The sequence below is a fragment of the Balearica regulorum genome, chromosome 22 (assembly GCF_011004875.1).
Source record: "Balearica regulorum gibbericeps isolate bBalReg1 chromosome 22, bBalReg1.pri, whole genome shotgun sequence".
NCBI classification, from domain to species: domain Eukaryota; kingdom Metazoa; phylum Chordata; class Aves; order Gruiformes; family Gruidae; genus Balearica; species Balearica regulorum.
The window spans coordinates 1,506,409-1,523,113 of NC_046205.1; the positions used below are offsets into that span (position 1 = coordinate 1,506,409).

At 47.1% G+C, this 16,705-nt stretch overlaps 1 protein-coding gene across 1 annotated transcript; it reads right to left on the bottom strand.

Annotated features, from left to right (window-relative positions):
• Positions 1–2,115: 2,115 nt before the first annotated feature.
• On the bottom strand, positions 2,116–7,619 carry EDN2 (endothelin 2). Its single transcript, XM_075774043.1, has 5 exons — positions 7,407–7,619; positions 6,869–7,013; positions 5,592–5,711; positions 4,673–4,777; positions 2,116–3,889 (listed from the first exon to the last, which is right to left on the bottom strand). The coding sequence occupies exons 1-5, from the start codon at positions 7,468–7,470 to the stop codon at positions 3,778–3,780; spliced, it is 546 nt and encodes a 181-aa protein (XP_075630158.1). The 5' UTR covers positions 7,471–7,619; the 3' UTR covers positions 2,116–3,777.
• Positions 7,620–16,705: the final 9,086 nt, after the last annotated feature.

A 16,705-nucleotide genomic window follows, 5' to 3' on the forward strand; every position in this document is an offset into this window, starting at 1 on the left:
CTCTTCTCCCTTTTCACCCTAATTAAGATGCTCTAAAGCATCTCCCTCCTCTTCTTCCCTTGGGTGATACCTAATTGGCTCTTGTAATTAAAACTGTACCCGAAGGGCTGGGATTTCCACAGATGTTGGCATTGTTCCGGGCAACACCACGGGGTTGCTGCCAGGCTCAGGTTGCTCCTCAGCATTGGGTGGGACACCTGAGGGGCCTTACATAAGATTCTAGCAAGGAGGGCTTCTGAGATTTTTTTGATCGTGGCCTTGGGGCACTTTTCTGGATGTCTGGCCTGTGGTATTTTTAAACTGGTTATCCACATATGTTAACTTACAGTATTTCCTTCTGTAGTACTCACTGGTGAGTTCAAAGTTTCCCCAAGTGAATGGGGAGAGCCTGCCCTGGAAGATTTTCCATCATTCAGCCCTACCTGGAAATTTTCCTCTGTTCATTGATCTTAGAGCCAGGGAAAAAAAAAAAAAGGAGAAAAAAAAAAAAACCAAACCCGAACCAAACAAAACCACACACACACAAAATATCCCAAACAAACAAAAAAACCAACTCACCCACAAATGGTTTAGTTCAAATTTTCTCTCCTCATTTGAATGTCTCGCTTAAAGTCCACATTTTTTAGCAGGGCTGGAGAGCATTTCTTTTGGTCACACCTCCAGCAAACATGATGCTCCCCTTGTGCTATTACTCTCATAGCTGGCTGGGCCACCAGCTGACCAAGCAGGGATGCTTCATTTTCTGAGAGCAAGGGCTGACTAAGGCCATAGTTCTTCTGTGACTTAAGACAGACAAATAAAAGGCTGGGCCCAAGGCTGGCTTAATAGACATTCCAAATGGTGGGGAAATCTTTCCTAGGAAATGAATGAATGTCCAACAGCCCTCAGCTTCCTCATTCACGCCACCTGAAATCAGTCCAGGCAGGATACCATGGAAATTACCCCAAACAGGCAAAATTTTCAGGCCTGTTCTGGGACCAGGTTGAACAGAAGAGGGGAGAATTGCAGCTTAGATATTATACATAGGAAATTTGCAGTGTTTCAGGGTACCTTTTTTTCCCCTTTTACCTGTAATTCAAGGACCTTTTAATCATGGACCTTTATCATTAAAGTCATAGAAACTATGACTTATTGTCATAGAAACATCTGAAGGAATCTGACTTTTGCATGCTCCAACACCAAGTCACAGGGTGGAGGCTTGGCCGTGGGTGATGCAGCTCAGTCGAGAAAGCTGAGCAATAGGAAAGGATGGGGATGAAGCTCTCTGAACTACTCTTCCCAGGGAGCAGTGGAAACACACAAACAAGTGCTATGGTTTCTGGGTATGCAGCAAGCATAGTGCTAGCTATTACGTTAATGTTTCTTTTTTATTCCCTTCTCACAGCTGCTCCATGAGATTCACTGAGTTAACTACACCAGAATGATCTATGGTGTGGTCTTCATGCAAAGATGACCATCAAATGGATGATGGATTTTTAACTGTATTAAAAAAATTAAAAACAATCAGCAAAATGATGTTTTTAAAACTGCACTTAAAAAAAAAAGAGTTAAAAAAAGTCAGCAAAACTCAGATCTAAAAGTCAGTGGGTTGCTCAGGACCATTCACAAGACTGCACAGCCTCCCCATTATCACCCAGCTCTGCTGCCCCACTCACTTTCACAGTGCTTTTGGCCATCTGGATTTCTTTCATTTCATCCACCACCACACAGCCATCAAATAAGGAAGAAAAACAATATTGACGTTTGACATTATTTATTACAAATTAAATTTGGCAAATTACTGTCTAAAAAAAATCAATAGATTTAAATAAATATACAGATTTCAGGATGCTACATATGGCACGTGTGCAGTAAGTCACTTAAAGATGAGACATTATACACACAAGGAGATATACATAGTACTTTACAGCAGTAGTTTTATTTTAAATTACTAGGCTCACATTTAACCATGTGCAAAGTTTCCTCTGGAACAAACCCTTTCAGGATTTTTTTTTTTTTTTTGAAATGACTTAAACCTTCAGAAGGTTAAATATAAAAAAGATTCTCTGCAGCTTTGGGGACCAAATGATTAGTCTGTTGTTTCATTTACGATACAACCAGTTGTTCTCATTTCCCCCCCCCCTCTAGGGCTTAAAGCAAAATCAAGGAAGTATTTTGTACGTCCAATGGGACTACACTTGCAACAGCCACAGATTTTGGTCCACCACCAACTTCAAGCAGCCTTTTTAAATGCTCATGTGTAATACTGGATTGGGCAGCAAGGGGGACCCAACAGTGGTTCCAGGAGAGCAATTATTTATCTGCACGAACCAGATGACAGCTGCAGCCACAATTTATAATAGAAGTTAATCTGCCCAGGCAAACAAAAGTGCATTTGTGATACAGCTCCAGAGCCTTGAGATTGCGTTTGCCTGCAAGATTGGTTTCTAGGTCTTGGGCTCAGCATTTTTTCTAAATTATTCCTTCCCTCCTCTGGGCCAGCTGCACTGTGCTGCTCCGTGGCTGGGGAAGCAGCTGTGATTCTGGCATGGGTTAAAATCCAAGCCTTTCTTCTGAAGCTGTGCAGAGAGTGCTGTGCTCTCTTCTTACCAATCCTTTCCTCCACATCAGTCTCACCTGGCTGCCCCTTGCCTAATTCAGGTTATACTTCTCATAGTGACATGCTATCCATATACTGGTCATTTATCATATAGAGTCTGACTCAGAGACCTGATCTAAGTGAAGCAGCAAGCAAGCCATTGCGTGCTATTTTCCCACCACCCATCTTTTCTGCCCCTAGCCTTTCCTTTCAGGCAGAGCTGAAAGAAGGCTGGGATATTCGGTTAAGAGCTGGAAGTACTCTACTCTGCTAAGGGTACATTGAAGGAGATGAGACAGATTCACAGCGCTGAACTCATCCAGACTAGCAGCTCGGCTCTGCCTTGGACCCAGGCTATGCGGGTCCGCATGCACAGGGCTCCTGCAGAATTACAGCTCCACTTCAGCCTCCCCATCCCTGCTGCTGCTGTGCCTGATGGCAGGGGTCATGCTTGGATTTGATGCAAGCTCTGGGGTAAGTAAGCTAACCTCCACCTAAACAAGAGCCACTTAAGGATGGCCCTTCAGTGAATTTCTCAGCCAAAGAATGCCACTGACTACTCAGCTGGCTTTCAGGCTTCTGAATTGTACATATTTTTAATAAAAACTGGGAGCTGTTGTACCATGGGAGTCTCTTTCTTTCATACGCACATCACACTGTCTGACAAATAAGAGTAAAAAGTGCAAAGGTGGGCTCAGGCAGGCCACGCTGGAGGCAGTTTATCCCCATCTACAACGACAAGCCAAACCACCTTTGAATAGGGCCAAGCTGGAACCATGCTCAAACATGGCTCACAGGCAGCGCAGACCGGGCTGGTGACAGGGGCTCAGGGCTGCAGGTCCAGAACTGCACAGAGCCGTCTGGTTTACAAGTGATTCAATCGCCCAGCGCAGGCTGACCCTCTGCCTAGGACTCCAGTGCAGAGTTAAGATAGTATTCTACCAGCAAGACCCTTGCCTGATCCAAAAAGGCACAATTCAGCTCCACGACACATCTATGACTGTATAGAGAGACAGTTTTCCCTTTACAACAGTCTCTGGAGTGCATGCAGTACTGGTTCACGCAACAGGAGCATGGAGACTTCCACTTCTTCCCCGTTCCACTCATGGCCTTTCCTTCAGCCCTAACTACCGACAGCGGAGTTAGCGGCACCCATGGGACTCCAAATTCTTCTGGTGAACTTGGTATGCACCTGTTTCTTATCTCTTCTTCTTCCGGATGTTTTTCTTCCAAGGCAAAACTGTTGGCTGTGCGCTCCTCCGAGAACGATGCTGATGCTTGCGGAACCGCAGACTGGAGATGGCAAGATCCCTGTAAACAGAAGACATACGATGTTGATTCTCCTGTCCATTTTCCTACTACTCAGCAAAAGCCCGTATTATAACATTTATCTACTCCTCACCAAGATTTATTTTGAGGCAAAAGATGGCGGAAGAGGGAGAATTTCTAGCTGCAGCTGTATTAAGCCACAGAGGAGATCCATCCAGCCCAATATCCTTTCCACCAGTGGCCAGTGGCAGAGGAGTCCCATGGCAGCAGGGCATGACTCAGGTGATGCTTTCCCAGATCTGCCATTCAGGAAGTGTTCCCACTGCATCTGATTTAACTGCCACCAATAGACCAACCCTCCTTCAATTTGCCAACTCCCTTTAACTCATTTACAGTCCTGGAGCCTGCAGTTTCTTCCAGCAGTGAGTTCCACAACTCACCGATGTGATGATGTGAAAAAAAGCTATTTCCTTTGGTCCAAAGTTGCTGCCCAGTTAATCATTTTCCTACATGATGCCGTCCCTCTCCCCTTCCCGTACATCACCTGTTTGCCTGTCCCATATCAGAGGAACATCCCACTCCAATCAAGAATTACATTTTATGTAATATTCCTCTAGTTTTGGAATGACACAAGCAAAGCTGGTTCCCTCAGCTGTTAGCCTTCAATTCTACAGAGAGCAGAACTAGTCAAGTCTACTCGTTTAAAGGCAGACGAGAGGGAGAAGTCAGGTCAAATCCAAGTGGTAACTGCAGTCTGGGGTCACAACTGCAGATTTCAAAGTGCTTATGAGGGACATGCAGAGTGGGTTGAAGTGGCATGCTCACCTGAGAGCTCTCAGCAGGCCATGATGGGAAGGCTTTACGCCACCGCTCTGCAGGGACTTCACTGATGCTCCAGAGCTCACTGGGAGCTTCAGACTCTGGAGGTACCTAATGAGCAAGAGGAGATGCATGAAGCACGCGTATCCAGCCATGCTATGGTAAGTACCAGGGGGAATGTTGCTCTAACGTCTCCAGTGACAGACTAAGACAGTTGAATGCATGTTTTTGAAGGGTTAATTGCAGCTATTTGAGAGCTATTCATAGCTCACTTTTACTGCTATCCTCTTCTGTCAGACCTCTCTCTATTCAGTCATATTTAATGATTGGGGATTTTAACTATCACCTTGCTATGAAGTTAATGACAGATCTCCACGACGACTTTGCTCCCCACCTCCCCACAGCGTAAGCAGTCCCCTATGCCGCTGGCTGAAGCAAGACAACTGAGAGCCCACGTGCACTACGAAAAGAGCTGCCTACAGAAGGTATTTGACTTCCAAGTCCCACTCCACAGCAGCCCTACTCTCCTGCAGCCTCTCCCACATGAGCCATGCAGGAGACACCGGTGTCCCAAACCTTCACACCCTCCGCTAGTTCCTCTCCCCGTCTGCTGCCAGCTCCTCCCTTCCCACCAGCGCACCCAGCACTTCCTCAGCCTCCTGGCAGCAGGAGTGATGGAGGTAACGTTGCTTCATATCAGCTAGTAAAGAGACTATTGTACAAGAAAAACACCCTAGTGACACTTTGCCAGGGCCTCTTGGGAGGGGTATGAAAGCCACTAGACAAGTTTCAGCTGTTTGCAAAGAGCTGCACAGCCATCCCTGGGGAGGCTGTAGAGAGTTACTCCAGCTCCTAAGCTTTGTTCGTCTGCTTGCACCCCCTCCAAGCAGCCCCCAGGGACATCCCCAGGACTCCCCTGACTTACCCAGGCTTTGCCTGGCAGAAGGTGGCACAGATGTTGTCCCTTGAGTGTGAGCACTCGCACCTGCCAAGCGATCTCTTGCGCCGCCTTGGCGCGCTTCCCAAGCCATAGGGAGCGGTGTGTCTGTTAAAAACAAAAGAAATCAGCTATGCAACTAACTTTTGATTAGCCAACAGGTTTATAACACAGTCCTGGGAGGCAGCCAAGCCAGTGCCAGGATAATAAAAGACTCATCTATAGACATAAGGTGAAAAGGTCACTGATATGTCTAAGCCTTTAAACTCCAGCTCCTCTCCCACCTACTGTTTACCCACCCTACCCCTCCCAGGGAGATTGCCGTGCCAGTACGCGCAGGGTTGCAAATGGAATTTTCTCTCCTTGCAGCAGCCCAGGCGCCTGTGCAAGGGTCGCCACATGGGCTAGGCGAGCTGGCAGTTCACCTGGATGGCAAAGCGCACAAGGAGTGCGGCTGCCCCTGTCCACCCGCCCCACCAGCAGCAAGCAGCCAGTTTCTCAAGCACAGAGATGCTTTCCCTCCCCCCCATGGGTTTTAACACACAGGACATAGTACAAATCAAGATGTCTTGGGGCCATAACAGGTTGTTCTGATCACAGCATGCTTTCAGAGCTGTTAGCACATTCCCGTTCCATCTTTGATCGCAATCTACTCTCCCAGAGGGTTTAGGATTGGCAATGACTGCAACTATTCTCCGAGCAAGCAGTGAGTTGTAATTGCACGTTAGTAAGCGTGATTATAACCACACCTGAGTACATGTGTTTTGCTACAGTGTGATGGCCATTGGCCTGAAACTGCCTGGAAAGCTGCTGTAGCATTCTTGAGGGCAGGACTTGGCAGCCACGGGACTATAGTGCCAGCCCACCACTGTCTCATTAACAATACTGGCAGTCAGCAGTCAGGGTTACAGTTCACAAGTGGGTAAAGTAACTTTCTGATTTACGGCCGTAACATCTTGGTGTTGCTTTCAGTTTGCAGAGGTACAAATCTCAGAAAAAGATGAACCCACAAGCAGGCAGCGCCCTGTGCTTTCACCCCCTTCCCCTGTGGGTTATGCTCAAACTCCGGAGCAGAAGCACAGCTTGTCCCTTTCTAGATGTTGCAAAGGACTGGACTTGCAATGCTCTTTGGAGCAGGTGCTACAAGAGCCTCACAGCACTGGGACCCTTTCTCACCTTCCCCTAATCCAAGCCCATCTTCGATCAGAAAGCACAGTCACTCATCAGCAGAGCCACCACCCCCAGAAAGCTACGTTCATGCTCACCCAGGTGTGTTGACCCAGATGATGTCCAGGTGACAGAAGTAAATGCATTCCTTATCCAGCCAGCTGTTGCAGGAACATCGCTTGGTCCTCGGATGTGCAGCACTGGCTGCGGCCAGGTGGGACTCCAGCGGCGGATGGCCCATACCTGCAGCAGAAGGAGGAAGGGATGAGTTGCAGGCTCGGTGCAGAGCGCTGGACTGCCCGTCGGTATGTCACCTCTGCCATTACACCTCCGGTAAGGAATATGGCGATTGCAATGTACAGGCAGTTTTAACGGGAGGTGCAGCCTTGCCGATCAGGCTGCGGGCTCATAAAGGACCTGCACAACCCTGCCAGCTGCAGGGGCTACCCCTGGGGCAAAGGCACACAGAAGCCACCGTGCAACGCTCCCCACCCTGCGGCCAGCCTCCGGGCAGACCCGGGGCACCCTCCGGCAACCCACGGAGCCCCACTCCCCCAGCCGAGGGGGCGCAGACGGGTCCCCCTGCCAGGGCAGACACCCCCGGGGTGCCGAGCCCCCCTCCAGCCCGGGGCTCACCATCTTCCAGGAGGGCGCAGAAGGCGAGCGCCAGCAGCACGGCGCCGGCGGGGTGGCTGGGCATGGCCGCGGGTCTCGCAGGCGTGGGGCTGGGATGGCTGGAGAGAGTTGGAGGCTTTTGGGGTTCTTTTTCTCGTATTTTCCTCCTTTTACCCCCGGCTGTCCCGCTGCTTCCCCGCGCGGAGATTTAGCCGGAGCCGCCGCGATGCGTCTGGAGCCGGCGGGCGCCTGGCAGGTGCTTTATAGCCCCGCCGCCGCCGCGTCACGGCCCCGCTCCGCCCCGCCGCGTGGAACGGCCGCGGGGGAAACAAGCGGGGCGCGGGCACGCGTGGGGGAGGGCAGGGGGTGGCGCTGCGAGGGGCGGCCCCCCGCGGAAAAACCTCCTCGCAACCCAACCGCCCGCTCTCAGCCCCGCCGCTGCGCGGCGAAACACGCGTGGGCCCCCTCCCGCCCTGCGCTGCGAGGGGCAGGGAAGCGCGGAGTGGAGGTGGGGACGGTGCCGGGGGGAAAGTTGCCGGGAGGTGGCGAAGAGTGGGTGCAGAGTGGGGTGGTCGTGCTGGGGGGTGGGGGCGGCCGGCCGGGGCGGGGGGGCAGCGTGTGCGGGCTGCTCTGCAGCCAGGGGTTTGTACCCCGTGGAGGGTCACGAGTGGGAGCTGCTCCTGCCCCCGCGGGGTGGCCGGGACTGTGGTTCGGAGCCTGCCGGCAGCAGGTGAGGGCAGGAGGCAGTTTGCAGCCGCCGCCGGCAGATGGAGCGGGACGGGTGCAGGCAGCGCGTGCCGCCGTGGGAGCCCGCTGGCCGCCTGCCCCACGCGTGGGGGCTGAGCTCGGCCCCGGGTGTTTCTCCGCAGAGCGTCCCCCAGGCTGCCCGCAGCCCCGCGCTGCTCCTGCGGGAATGGCAAAAAAAAGGGCGAGCGAAACTACACGGTTCAGCAGGCGAGCTTGGTCTGCACAGGAAAGCTGATTTAACCTGGGTAAACGAGGTAGAATTCAATACCAGTCAAATTTCAAGTACAATTGTTACTCAATTCAAGAAAATACATGTGTTAAATGAAAGTCCCTGCTTTCCTCTCTCCCTCTTTTTCATGAAATCACTTTAAGGCTTTTTGCTAGGTTGAGCAATTAAAATTTCTTGCAGTAAAACTGTTCGACTGCTGTCTGATTTTGCTTGAACATTAATGATGGCGTACTCTACACTATCTGCACATTTTTTTAGGATACAAATAATGTAAAATATAGAAGTCACCTCCCGGTGTGCACGAGGTTGCAGGCAAAGCACCTTCACCTTGCCCATCGTGTGTGTCATGCAGAAGTAGGAAACTGTCCTCTGGAGAAGCTTGGGTACTGACCACCACAGGGATGGGTAACAGCTTCCAGGCACCCTGTATCCCCTGGGGCCACCACTCCGGCTCAGAGAGGCAGCTCCTGGCTTCACAAATCCTGGGTAAATCGTGAGATTGGAGTATGCCTAGGAGCACAAGCAGGTTAGAAAAGCCAACAAAGAACTACTGCATTTGCCTGTCTCAAGCTGTTTTTAAAGGCTTCTTAGGAAAGGGAGTGTGTTTTTATTTGTTTACAACGAACAGTTTAGGCTTTATTGCACTGTTGTCATGAACAAATGCAAGATGGCTATTACAGTGAATCAGTTTGAGGTTTTATGCAAAGTGTAAGACATGCTGGAGGAATGGAAAGAGAAATAAGAAAAAGTGCTGGAAGACAGAGTATAGAAAACTTCTTTCATCTGAGCAATCGCTCCTGCTCACAGCATCTCATGGAAGTAAAACAGGTTACGATTGCATTCCTGCAAGCAATGACAAGAGGCTTTAACATTCACTCTGACCAAGCAGCAGTGTGCAAAATGCATACAGAAAGATGTGTGCAGGAGAAAACCCATAGTGGGGTCAAAAAAATATGCTCGGGGGAAATTATTGCTCTATTCACCAAACCACTCTGACTATGATGGCACATGAGAGCACAGAGGCTGTCGAGAGCTCTATTTGTTGAGTATGGATGAAATGAGGGGGCACAGGAGGCCAGAGCAGATATAAAATGTACATCTGGGAATGCAGCTAAAATAGTAGAGTACACATTAGGCAGAGAAAATCAGGAATAGTAAAATTTTATTTTAAAGTAATAAAAACCCAAAGATATAGCTGGTAAAATAAAGCATCAGTGTGATAGGCAAACAAGCAAAGGGAAGTTTTTAACCTCTGTACCAACACAACAGTCATTCTAAAGAAAATAGGGAAATACAATAGCACCATTACCTGTTACAGCCCATGTTCCAGCTGTGCCAAGTTTCAGAGTTATGTCAGAGCTCGGATACTATGTGACATTCCAGATGCCAGTTCAGTGATATAATAAATCTCCCTTGGCTCCAGTTTCTATGATCCCCATTCTGGTCACTGTGGAGTGAAAGAAGATATCCTCGACGTGGGGAAGGCAACGCAGCAGTAGTTACCCACACAGAGGAAAGACTGCAGAATAAATTACATCATTTTGCTTAAAGAAGGGGGGATTTCTTAGAAAAGGTGTTATCAGTCGTTTGCAGGAAGTATGATACAGAGCCACAGTAATATGGCTCTCCAGGATTCACTTACTGAAAGGACCTGAGAACTTTGTCACATGAAGACCTCTCATGTCTCCAGGAAGGCGGAAAAGTCTCAAGTTAACCTGAGGTTTTGGAGATATGGGTTCAAGCTTTACCTTTACCAGGCTCCTTCTGTGACCATTGATTTGTCACTTAGCTTACATTTCCAAGAGACACCTGAAGCTACGTGTAAATGTCTAAAGATCTCTTACTGTGTTGCTAGAAGACAAGTGCCCAGATATCTGCTAGGTATCTGCCTTTAATGCCAGCTGCAAAACCATCTTTACAAATCAGACGTTTCACCCAAGATTTCTAACTTGTTTTCTTCATTCGTCATAAATCCCAAGAGATTTACACTGCTGCAGAAAACAGAGCAAGTGTTACACCCTCTTGTTCATATATGCCTACTGAATGGAGTTTCAACTCTTTTTTTCTCCAGGAAATACCCTACTGCGTTGAGCAGGCACTAACCTGACCAGCACACCTATGGATGTTTGGCACCAGTGTTTCAAAGATCTCAAAGGATGTGGGGCTATGGACAAAAGTCTCTGTTTGTTGCAGGGATGTGGGAACCCTGCAGAGAAGAGGTGGGGCTGGGATTGCATTGACTGGGATTGCATTGACCAGGACTGCTTTGAACTGATCCTGCTCTGAGAGCTTTGTCCAGAGCTACAGAATTTCTAGGTGAAAAAAACAATGACTTTTTTAAAAAGTAATTTGCCTTTAGGCTTGCAAAGAAGAACATCCGGACATAGGGTGAAACAGCTGTCTCAGCATCAACCATCCCCACAGAGTATTATTCTCGTATCTAACTATGGTGGTTTCAAGAGTAGCTACTCATTTTAGGCTAAATGTTCAATCCTCCTTCGATCTATGGGCTGGGGGGTTCAGCTCGGGCTGGGAGCAGTGGTTCTCCTCCTAGACACAAAGAAGCTGCACTGCTCCTGCAACTGTCCCTGTTCCCCTGATAAAGAGCAGGGGCCACTGCTTCCCAGGGCCAACGCTCCTGGCATTATCACCACACTAAAATCACTAAGAAAAACAACAGGCTGGAGCAGAGGGACGGGTCCGTGCTACACAAACACGGTTTCCAAAGAAGGAACAAAGGCGTACACAGGGTCCTAAATGCCAAAGATGGGCTTTGCCTCCTGCAGTTATTTTTTCCCTTTTGTTTCTGACTGTAGGAATACATTGTTCACTTCATTGTGAAGAGTTCCAGGCAGACATGACGAAAGGGACAAAACAGCTCAAGAAAAGAGACGTCCCGTGCAGCATTCATGAAATGCGCTGTTTGGAAACAAGGAACGAGCAAACAGGAAAGCACTTTAACCATTAGAAGACGGGATCCCAGCATGTTCTTGGCACTGGCAGGAACAATGGGGTGATGTCACGAGCCAGAATTCCCCACGGTGGATGGAAGCCCAGCAAATAATCATAATTCTTGTCCTGGGACATTAGCAAAATTTTTCCATGGTTGCTCATCCCCTACTGAGTCCCTGTTAGGAAGTATAGGAAAGAGACGTTGTCAAGTGAAGCTTCCTTTGGGACATTCGTCGTCCCCTCTCCCTACCCCCAGATCAATGCATCAATTGTTATAAATCACCGCTTTCTGCTGATTACATGGAATTTCAGTGGTGGTGCCTGCAGGCTGAGCACAAGGCTGCCAGAAGAATATATTTCGCACAGTGAAGAAAGGTGCACACAAGGGTCTGGATACTTGTAAGGGGAAAGGGCCAGAAGTCTCATTAGCTATCCAGTGCTTTGAATCTACACAGCATCGGTATGGAGTGTTGTCCTTACTGTTTCAAAGGAGGTGAGAATGGCAAGGAGCTTAGGACACACAGTCTCACTCAAATGGTGTTTGGAGAATTTCAACCAAGTTTTAGGCTATCAGATGACACGATCAATATGAGGGCGTCCTCCAGATCCCCCTCTCTCTTATTTTGGCTTAAAGTCAGCTCCATGGAGAGTGACCTGAACTTCACTTGCAGCACCCAGGGATTTTCTGAAGCAGTTCTTGAATTCTTCTTTGACTCCTTTCTTCTGACAGGGACTAGTCCCGTGGGAGGACTGGGATAGCCAGGTTGTGACACCTTTCACTCATTTTTGGGCTGTTAGTGAAAATCCAGACTGCTCTCACCTCCCCAAGATTTGCTCTGCAAGACCCCAGTCAGCTTCTCTGCAGAACGCATTGACCCTGGGCTGTCACTTTCCTTTTTTTTGCATGAAAGTTGGTGTTAGTATGATGGGGAGGTGGGACTGCTTGGCTGAGCTGGACATGGGATTACTCTTTCAACAGCAAAAAGGACTTCAATGAGTCTAAGCCAGTCATGAAATGGCAGCCTTAAAGAAAAACAGCATTAAGATCTGAGTGTTTGCATGGTTTACTGATAACAGATTTGTCCCTGTTCTATGTTTGTCTGTGGTTTGCATTATCAATGCCTGAATATACCATGAGGGGTTGTTTGCTCACGGTTTCCAGACCTTTGTGTGTTTTCCTCATCCCAGGAGTTTCCAGAGAAACCCTGTTTCCCTCACAGATATGGGGAGAGGTCACTTGGCCCCAGCATTGGGACCACCATCAGAAACTGCTAGAGCTGCCCTCCTGCCCCCATTTCCCCGTATCACAGACACGAGGCCTCTCTGTTGTGATGGCAGAAATCCCACCAGGAAAGTGATGGGAGAAGACAGGGTCAGACAGGAAGGTGAAGACCATGCCCTGCAACCTCAGGGCTTGCTGTGTCCATCCTTTCTGGTGAAGTGGGAAGGGGGCAGGCAGCAGCAGCTGGACTGCCCTTTGCATGGACCACCTCTCACATCCAGGAGAGCCAGCCTGGTTGTAGCATCACCCAGAAAGTGTCTGCCCCCATGGCAGTACTGACCCCTTGGCAGGATGCTGCCCTTTGTCTCCTTTGCACATGCCTTGAGCCAGCCTGTTAAAATAAGGCTGTTATTTGCCTGCCACCCTGGCCAGAAGCTGCAGGAATGAATTATCTCAGACCTATACTGCATGCAAAGGAGACAGAGCCATAAGCTTTGCTCTGCAGGGCACAGTAGCACTTTCCTGCTTGAGAGGTTAAATTTACAGTGGCCATGAGTGGCTATGAGACAGCAAAGGAGGAGGGCAGGCATTGAATAAAATCATGTTCCCCTCTTTGCAGTGCTTCTTCGCTTTTACTAGAGGTCTCAAAAGTCATTTGAACAGGGCAAGTTTGATATCACTGGGGTTATGGCAATGATGGACTGTCTTGGGATGTCTCTCAGGCAGAAGGAGGCCCCTGCAACTCTGCAATTCGGGAAGTTGCTAATGAAAAATTAAGGGCAGTGAAAGAGGTGCAATTCTCAGGTGGTTTTGAAGAGGGAAAAATGAGTTGAATGTCTCAGAGACCTTTGAAATGTACTGAGGTGTCTGTCTGTAGTCTAAGATGATTATCACTCTGTTACAAAAGTGTAATTAATTTTATAGCAAAGTAACTAGTCCTTTAGTCAAATAAAAGAGGAGAGGAGGCAAGATTTGCCTCTAGGACACCAGTTTGAGTTAAATCCAGGAGGGGACTAGTTAAACTGGGGATATTGTGAATATATGGATATGTGATCAGCTTTGGAAGGAACATTCAACTTGATGCATCAGGGTTCTCTTATATTAGACCTGGCTGAGACCTACAGCAGGAGCAGACCATACCTTATCCCTTATGGCAAGAGTCATCCACCTTCCTCTTCAGCATCTTCTGCTGCTTACTGCCACAGACCACAGACCTGATCTAGTCTGGTTTTACAGTTGTTATTCTAAAGTCATAATAAATGGGCTCCTGATAACTCCCTTCCATACTGCTGTGGGAGCTCTTGCAGAGAGAGACACCAGTAAAAACTTGCAACTCTCCCACACCAAGAAATTTGCTGATTTTTTTCAGCACAAACTATCCCTTCCTTCAAAAATGTAGGGACTCCAAAGGCTGTGAACTCATCCTATCTCTTCCTCACTACTTGGGAAGCAAACCTTGTTCACCTTTTTCTGTGGATGGAAGAGTTGCACCGAAGGGAAACATTTGCAGGTAAGAAAGTTCTTTTATAGAGTTAAACTGAATGACAATTACAAATCTGTCCTGTGTGCCTGTCTGATTACATACCTTCTGTGCCCAAAGGGCAAGAAAAGCAAAGCGCAGTGTGTGTTTGGACAGCCCCACGGAGACATTCCTTGTACGTTGAGTGTTCATTGGAACACTTCAATATGGATGTCTGCATTTACTCCACCCTGATGGTTGAACTCCTTCAGATTTCCAGAATGATGAGTGACCTGGAATTTATAATTACAATAGGTGTAATGCAATTAATCACCACCTCGGAGCTGTCTTCTATTGCTAACTGCTTTATGATACCAATCCTTTGCAGCAAGTGCATGAGAACAGCTTGTGTAACATAGCTATTTCCAGCTGAGACAAGTACAGTGGGGTTCCTACCACCCGGACAGGCACGAATCCCCCTCTCTGCATCAGCTGCTTTCTGCAAATGCTGAGGTGCTCCAGGTTGCAGACACAGCAATATTCGGTCTACAGTTCAGATACCAGCAGATGACACGTATGTTGAAGTCTCCTTTAAGCAGCCAGTTTTTATTTGGCTAGTAGTGTATATCCATTCCAGATCTCTCTTTCTAGGTCATTCTTTTGTGGGAGATATGGTAAGTGTTTGGGTAAGTAAGCTGCAAAGGTCAGTCAGAGACAGAAATTCATACAGAGAATAAGGCAGAAGTTAAATATAGAGTGAAGAAAACCAAGGAAAACAAAGAAAATGCAAGTGTATGCCCTTTAAACCTCAGCACTTGTACACATGGTTAATTATTAATTATTGATATGGTTTATTGATGTATTGATATATTGATTTGTGCCACCTAGAGGACAGATCCCATTTTTCTGAACAATGTACAAATCCATCATGGTACCTGATGAGTTTACAAAGGTTTCCCAATGAGAAGTGCTGATGCAACACCACTGAAGAATTTGAACACTGAGAATATCTCAGTTTTTCCCCAAAATTATGGGTAGAGTAAGTGAAGTCCAGAGCTTTTAAATCAAACAGTTTGTTAGATTCAGTGAAATTATTTCAGGTCTCAGTCTTGCAATTTGTTGCAAAATGATTGAATTGATTTCATTTTCTTTACTCAGGGGCTCCAAATTGTAATGGAAAAAAATTCTCCTGTGAAAATGCAATGTTTTAATCAGACTTGCAACTTTTAAAAACATCTTGTTTTTAAAAGAAATCAGAAATACTTGATTTGAAGAAAAAAGAAAAAAAAAACCTAAAAAAAACCAAACAAAAAACCCAAATATTTTCAGCAAACTGAGAAGGTCATAATTTCCATCCAGCTGTATTTGCAATTTTGGTAGGAGATGAGAGACTCCAGTCTGCAGAAGCAGATCATTTAGGGAAGGAAACAACGGAAGTTTTACAAGAAAGTTTAATTAAAGTAGGAGTAATTAGGTGCTGAGGAATCACAACACAAACTTGGCAAGCGATCAGTCTATGCTAGCAGTGTCTTTTTGCTGTATGTCTCTGCCCTTGGACAGATGTAACCATAATTTCAGTTACTGGTTAACCAGCTCGCCATTAAACTTCATTCTTACAGACTGGTTTATGCTATAACTATTGGTATCTGACTGCAAGTCCAGAGGGATCAGAGCTGATGGTACCAGCCAGATTTTCTGCTTCACTAGAAATTCTGTAATTTTACATTCCAACATAAAATGACATAAAACTATTAGGAATTTCAATTTAAAAAAAATAATCCCATAAGCAATATTATCTCAGGTTGCAGAAAACTATTACTCTGAGCAAACATTCACAATTGTTTGGTCTCTTAAAAATGAATTTTAGTATATTAAAGCAAAGGTTTCACTTTGAAAAGTAAATTTAAACAGAATAGCAAAATAATCCATTCCACTAGTGTAGACATGAGATACTGCAAATTCATAAAAATGCTTAATTTTGTTAGCTTTGCTGTTAATTTGTTGGTTTCAGTACAATCACTGTATTTGTAAAAGACATTTAACAATGGTAGCTGTGTTTGTAATTCACTACACATATTAGCTACATTTCTAATACTCACTTTGTCTCAATTTCCCAATATAAAAATGGTGGAGAAGAGAAGAAAGGAGGAAATCTTGTCCTTTTTCTCACCACTGGTTGTTTTGTCTATTTATTCTACAAACTCCTTAGCTGTCTGTGATGGGTGTGAGCTCTCTGACCCCAGCTCAGAGACCAGGTCTCCAACGGGAGCTGCTGAGCAGGGAGCACAGTGTTGCCATTGAGTGGTTTTACTCTGAAGGCCACGCATTAGTTATGTCTGACATCTCCTGGATGCCACAAACCATCTCCTTTGTTATTGGAGATAATAGAAAGTCTAGGAGAAAACAAGGCAGATGAGTAGCGGAGGAGGTGAGAGGACTCAGCTCCCCCGGAGCTGTTACTATTTATACCTCAGGGATTCCTCAAAATAACCTCCGCTGTGTTTATGGGGTGGTTTTCTCTGGCATGAATCATGCGGAGATGCGCATTCCTCCTGCTCAGCATTGCCTGCAGATCATGGGGTCTCACCAGGTGATGGAGGAGCTCAGCCCTGGGAGAAGGCTGGGGAAGGGAGGATTTCATGGTACCATGAGGAAGGACATGCAAAAACTTCCTTAGCCACTTGCAGGCAAACTCCTCTCTTCAATCACTG

What these genes read in the sequence shown, in the direction of transcription:
- EDN2 (XM_075774043.1), bottom strand. Translation starts at nt 7,470, where the DNA reads ATGCCCAGCCACCCCGCCGGCGCCGTGCTGCTGGCGCTCGCCTTCTGC. An exon ending in ATCTGGGTCAACACACCTGG is followed by an intron (nt 5,712 to 6,868) that starts GTGAGCATGAAC and finishes TGTTTTTAACAG; the next exon opens with ACACACCGCTCCCTATGGCT. An exon ending in TTCTGCCAGGCAAAGCCTGG is followed by an intron (nt 4,778 to 5,591) that starts GTAAGTCAGGGG and finishes CTTGCTCATTAG; the next exon opens with GTACCTCCAGAGTCTGAAGC.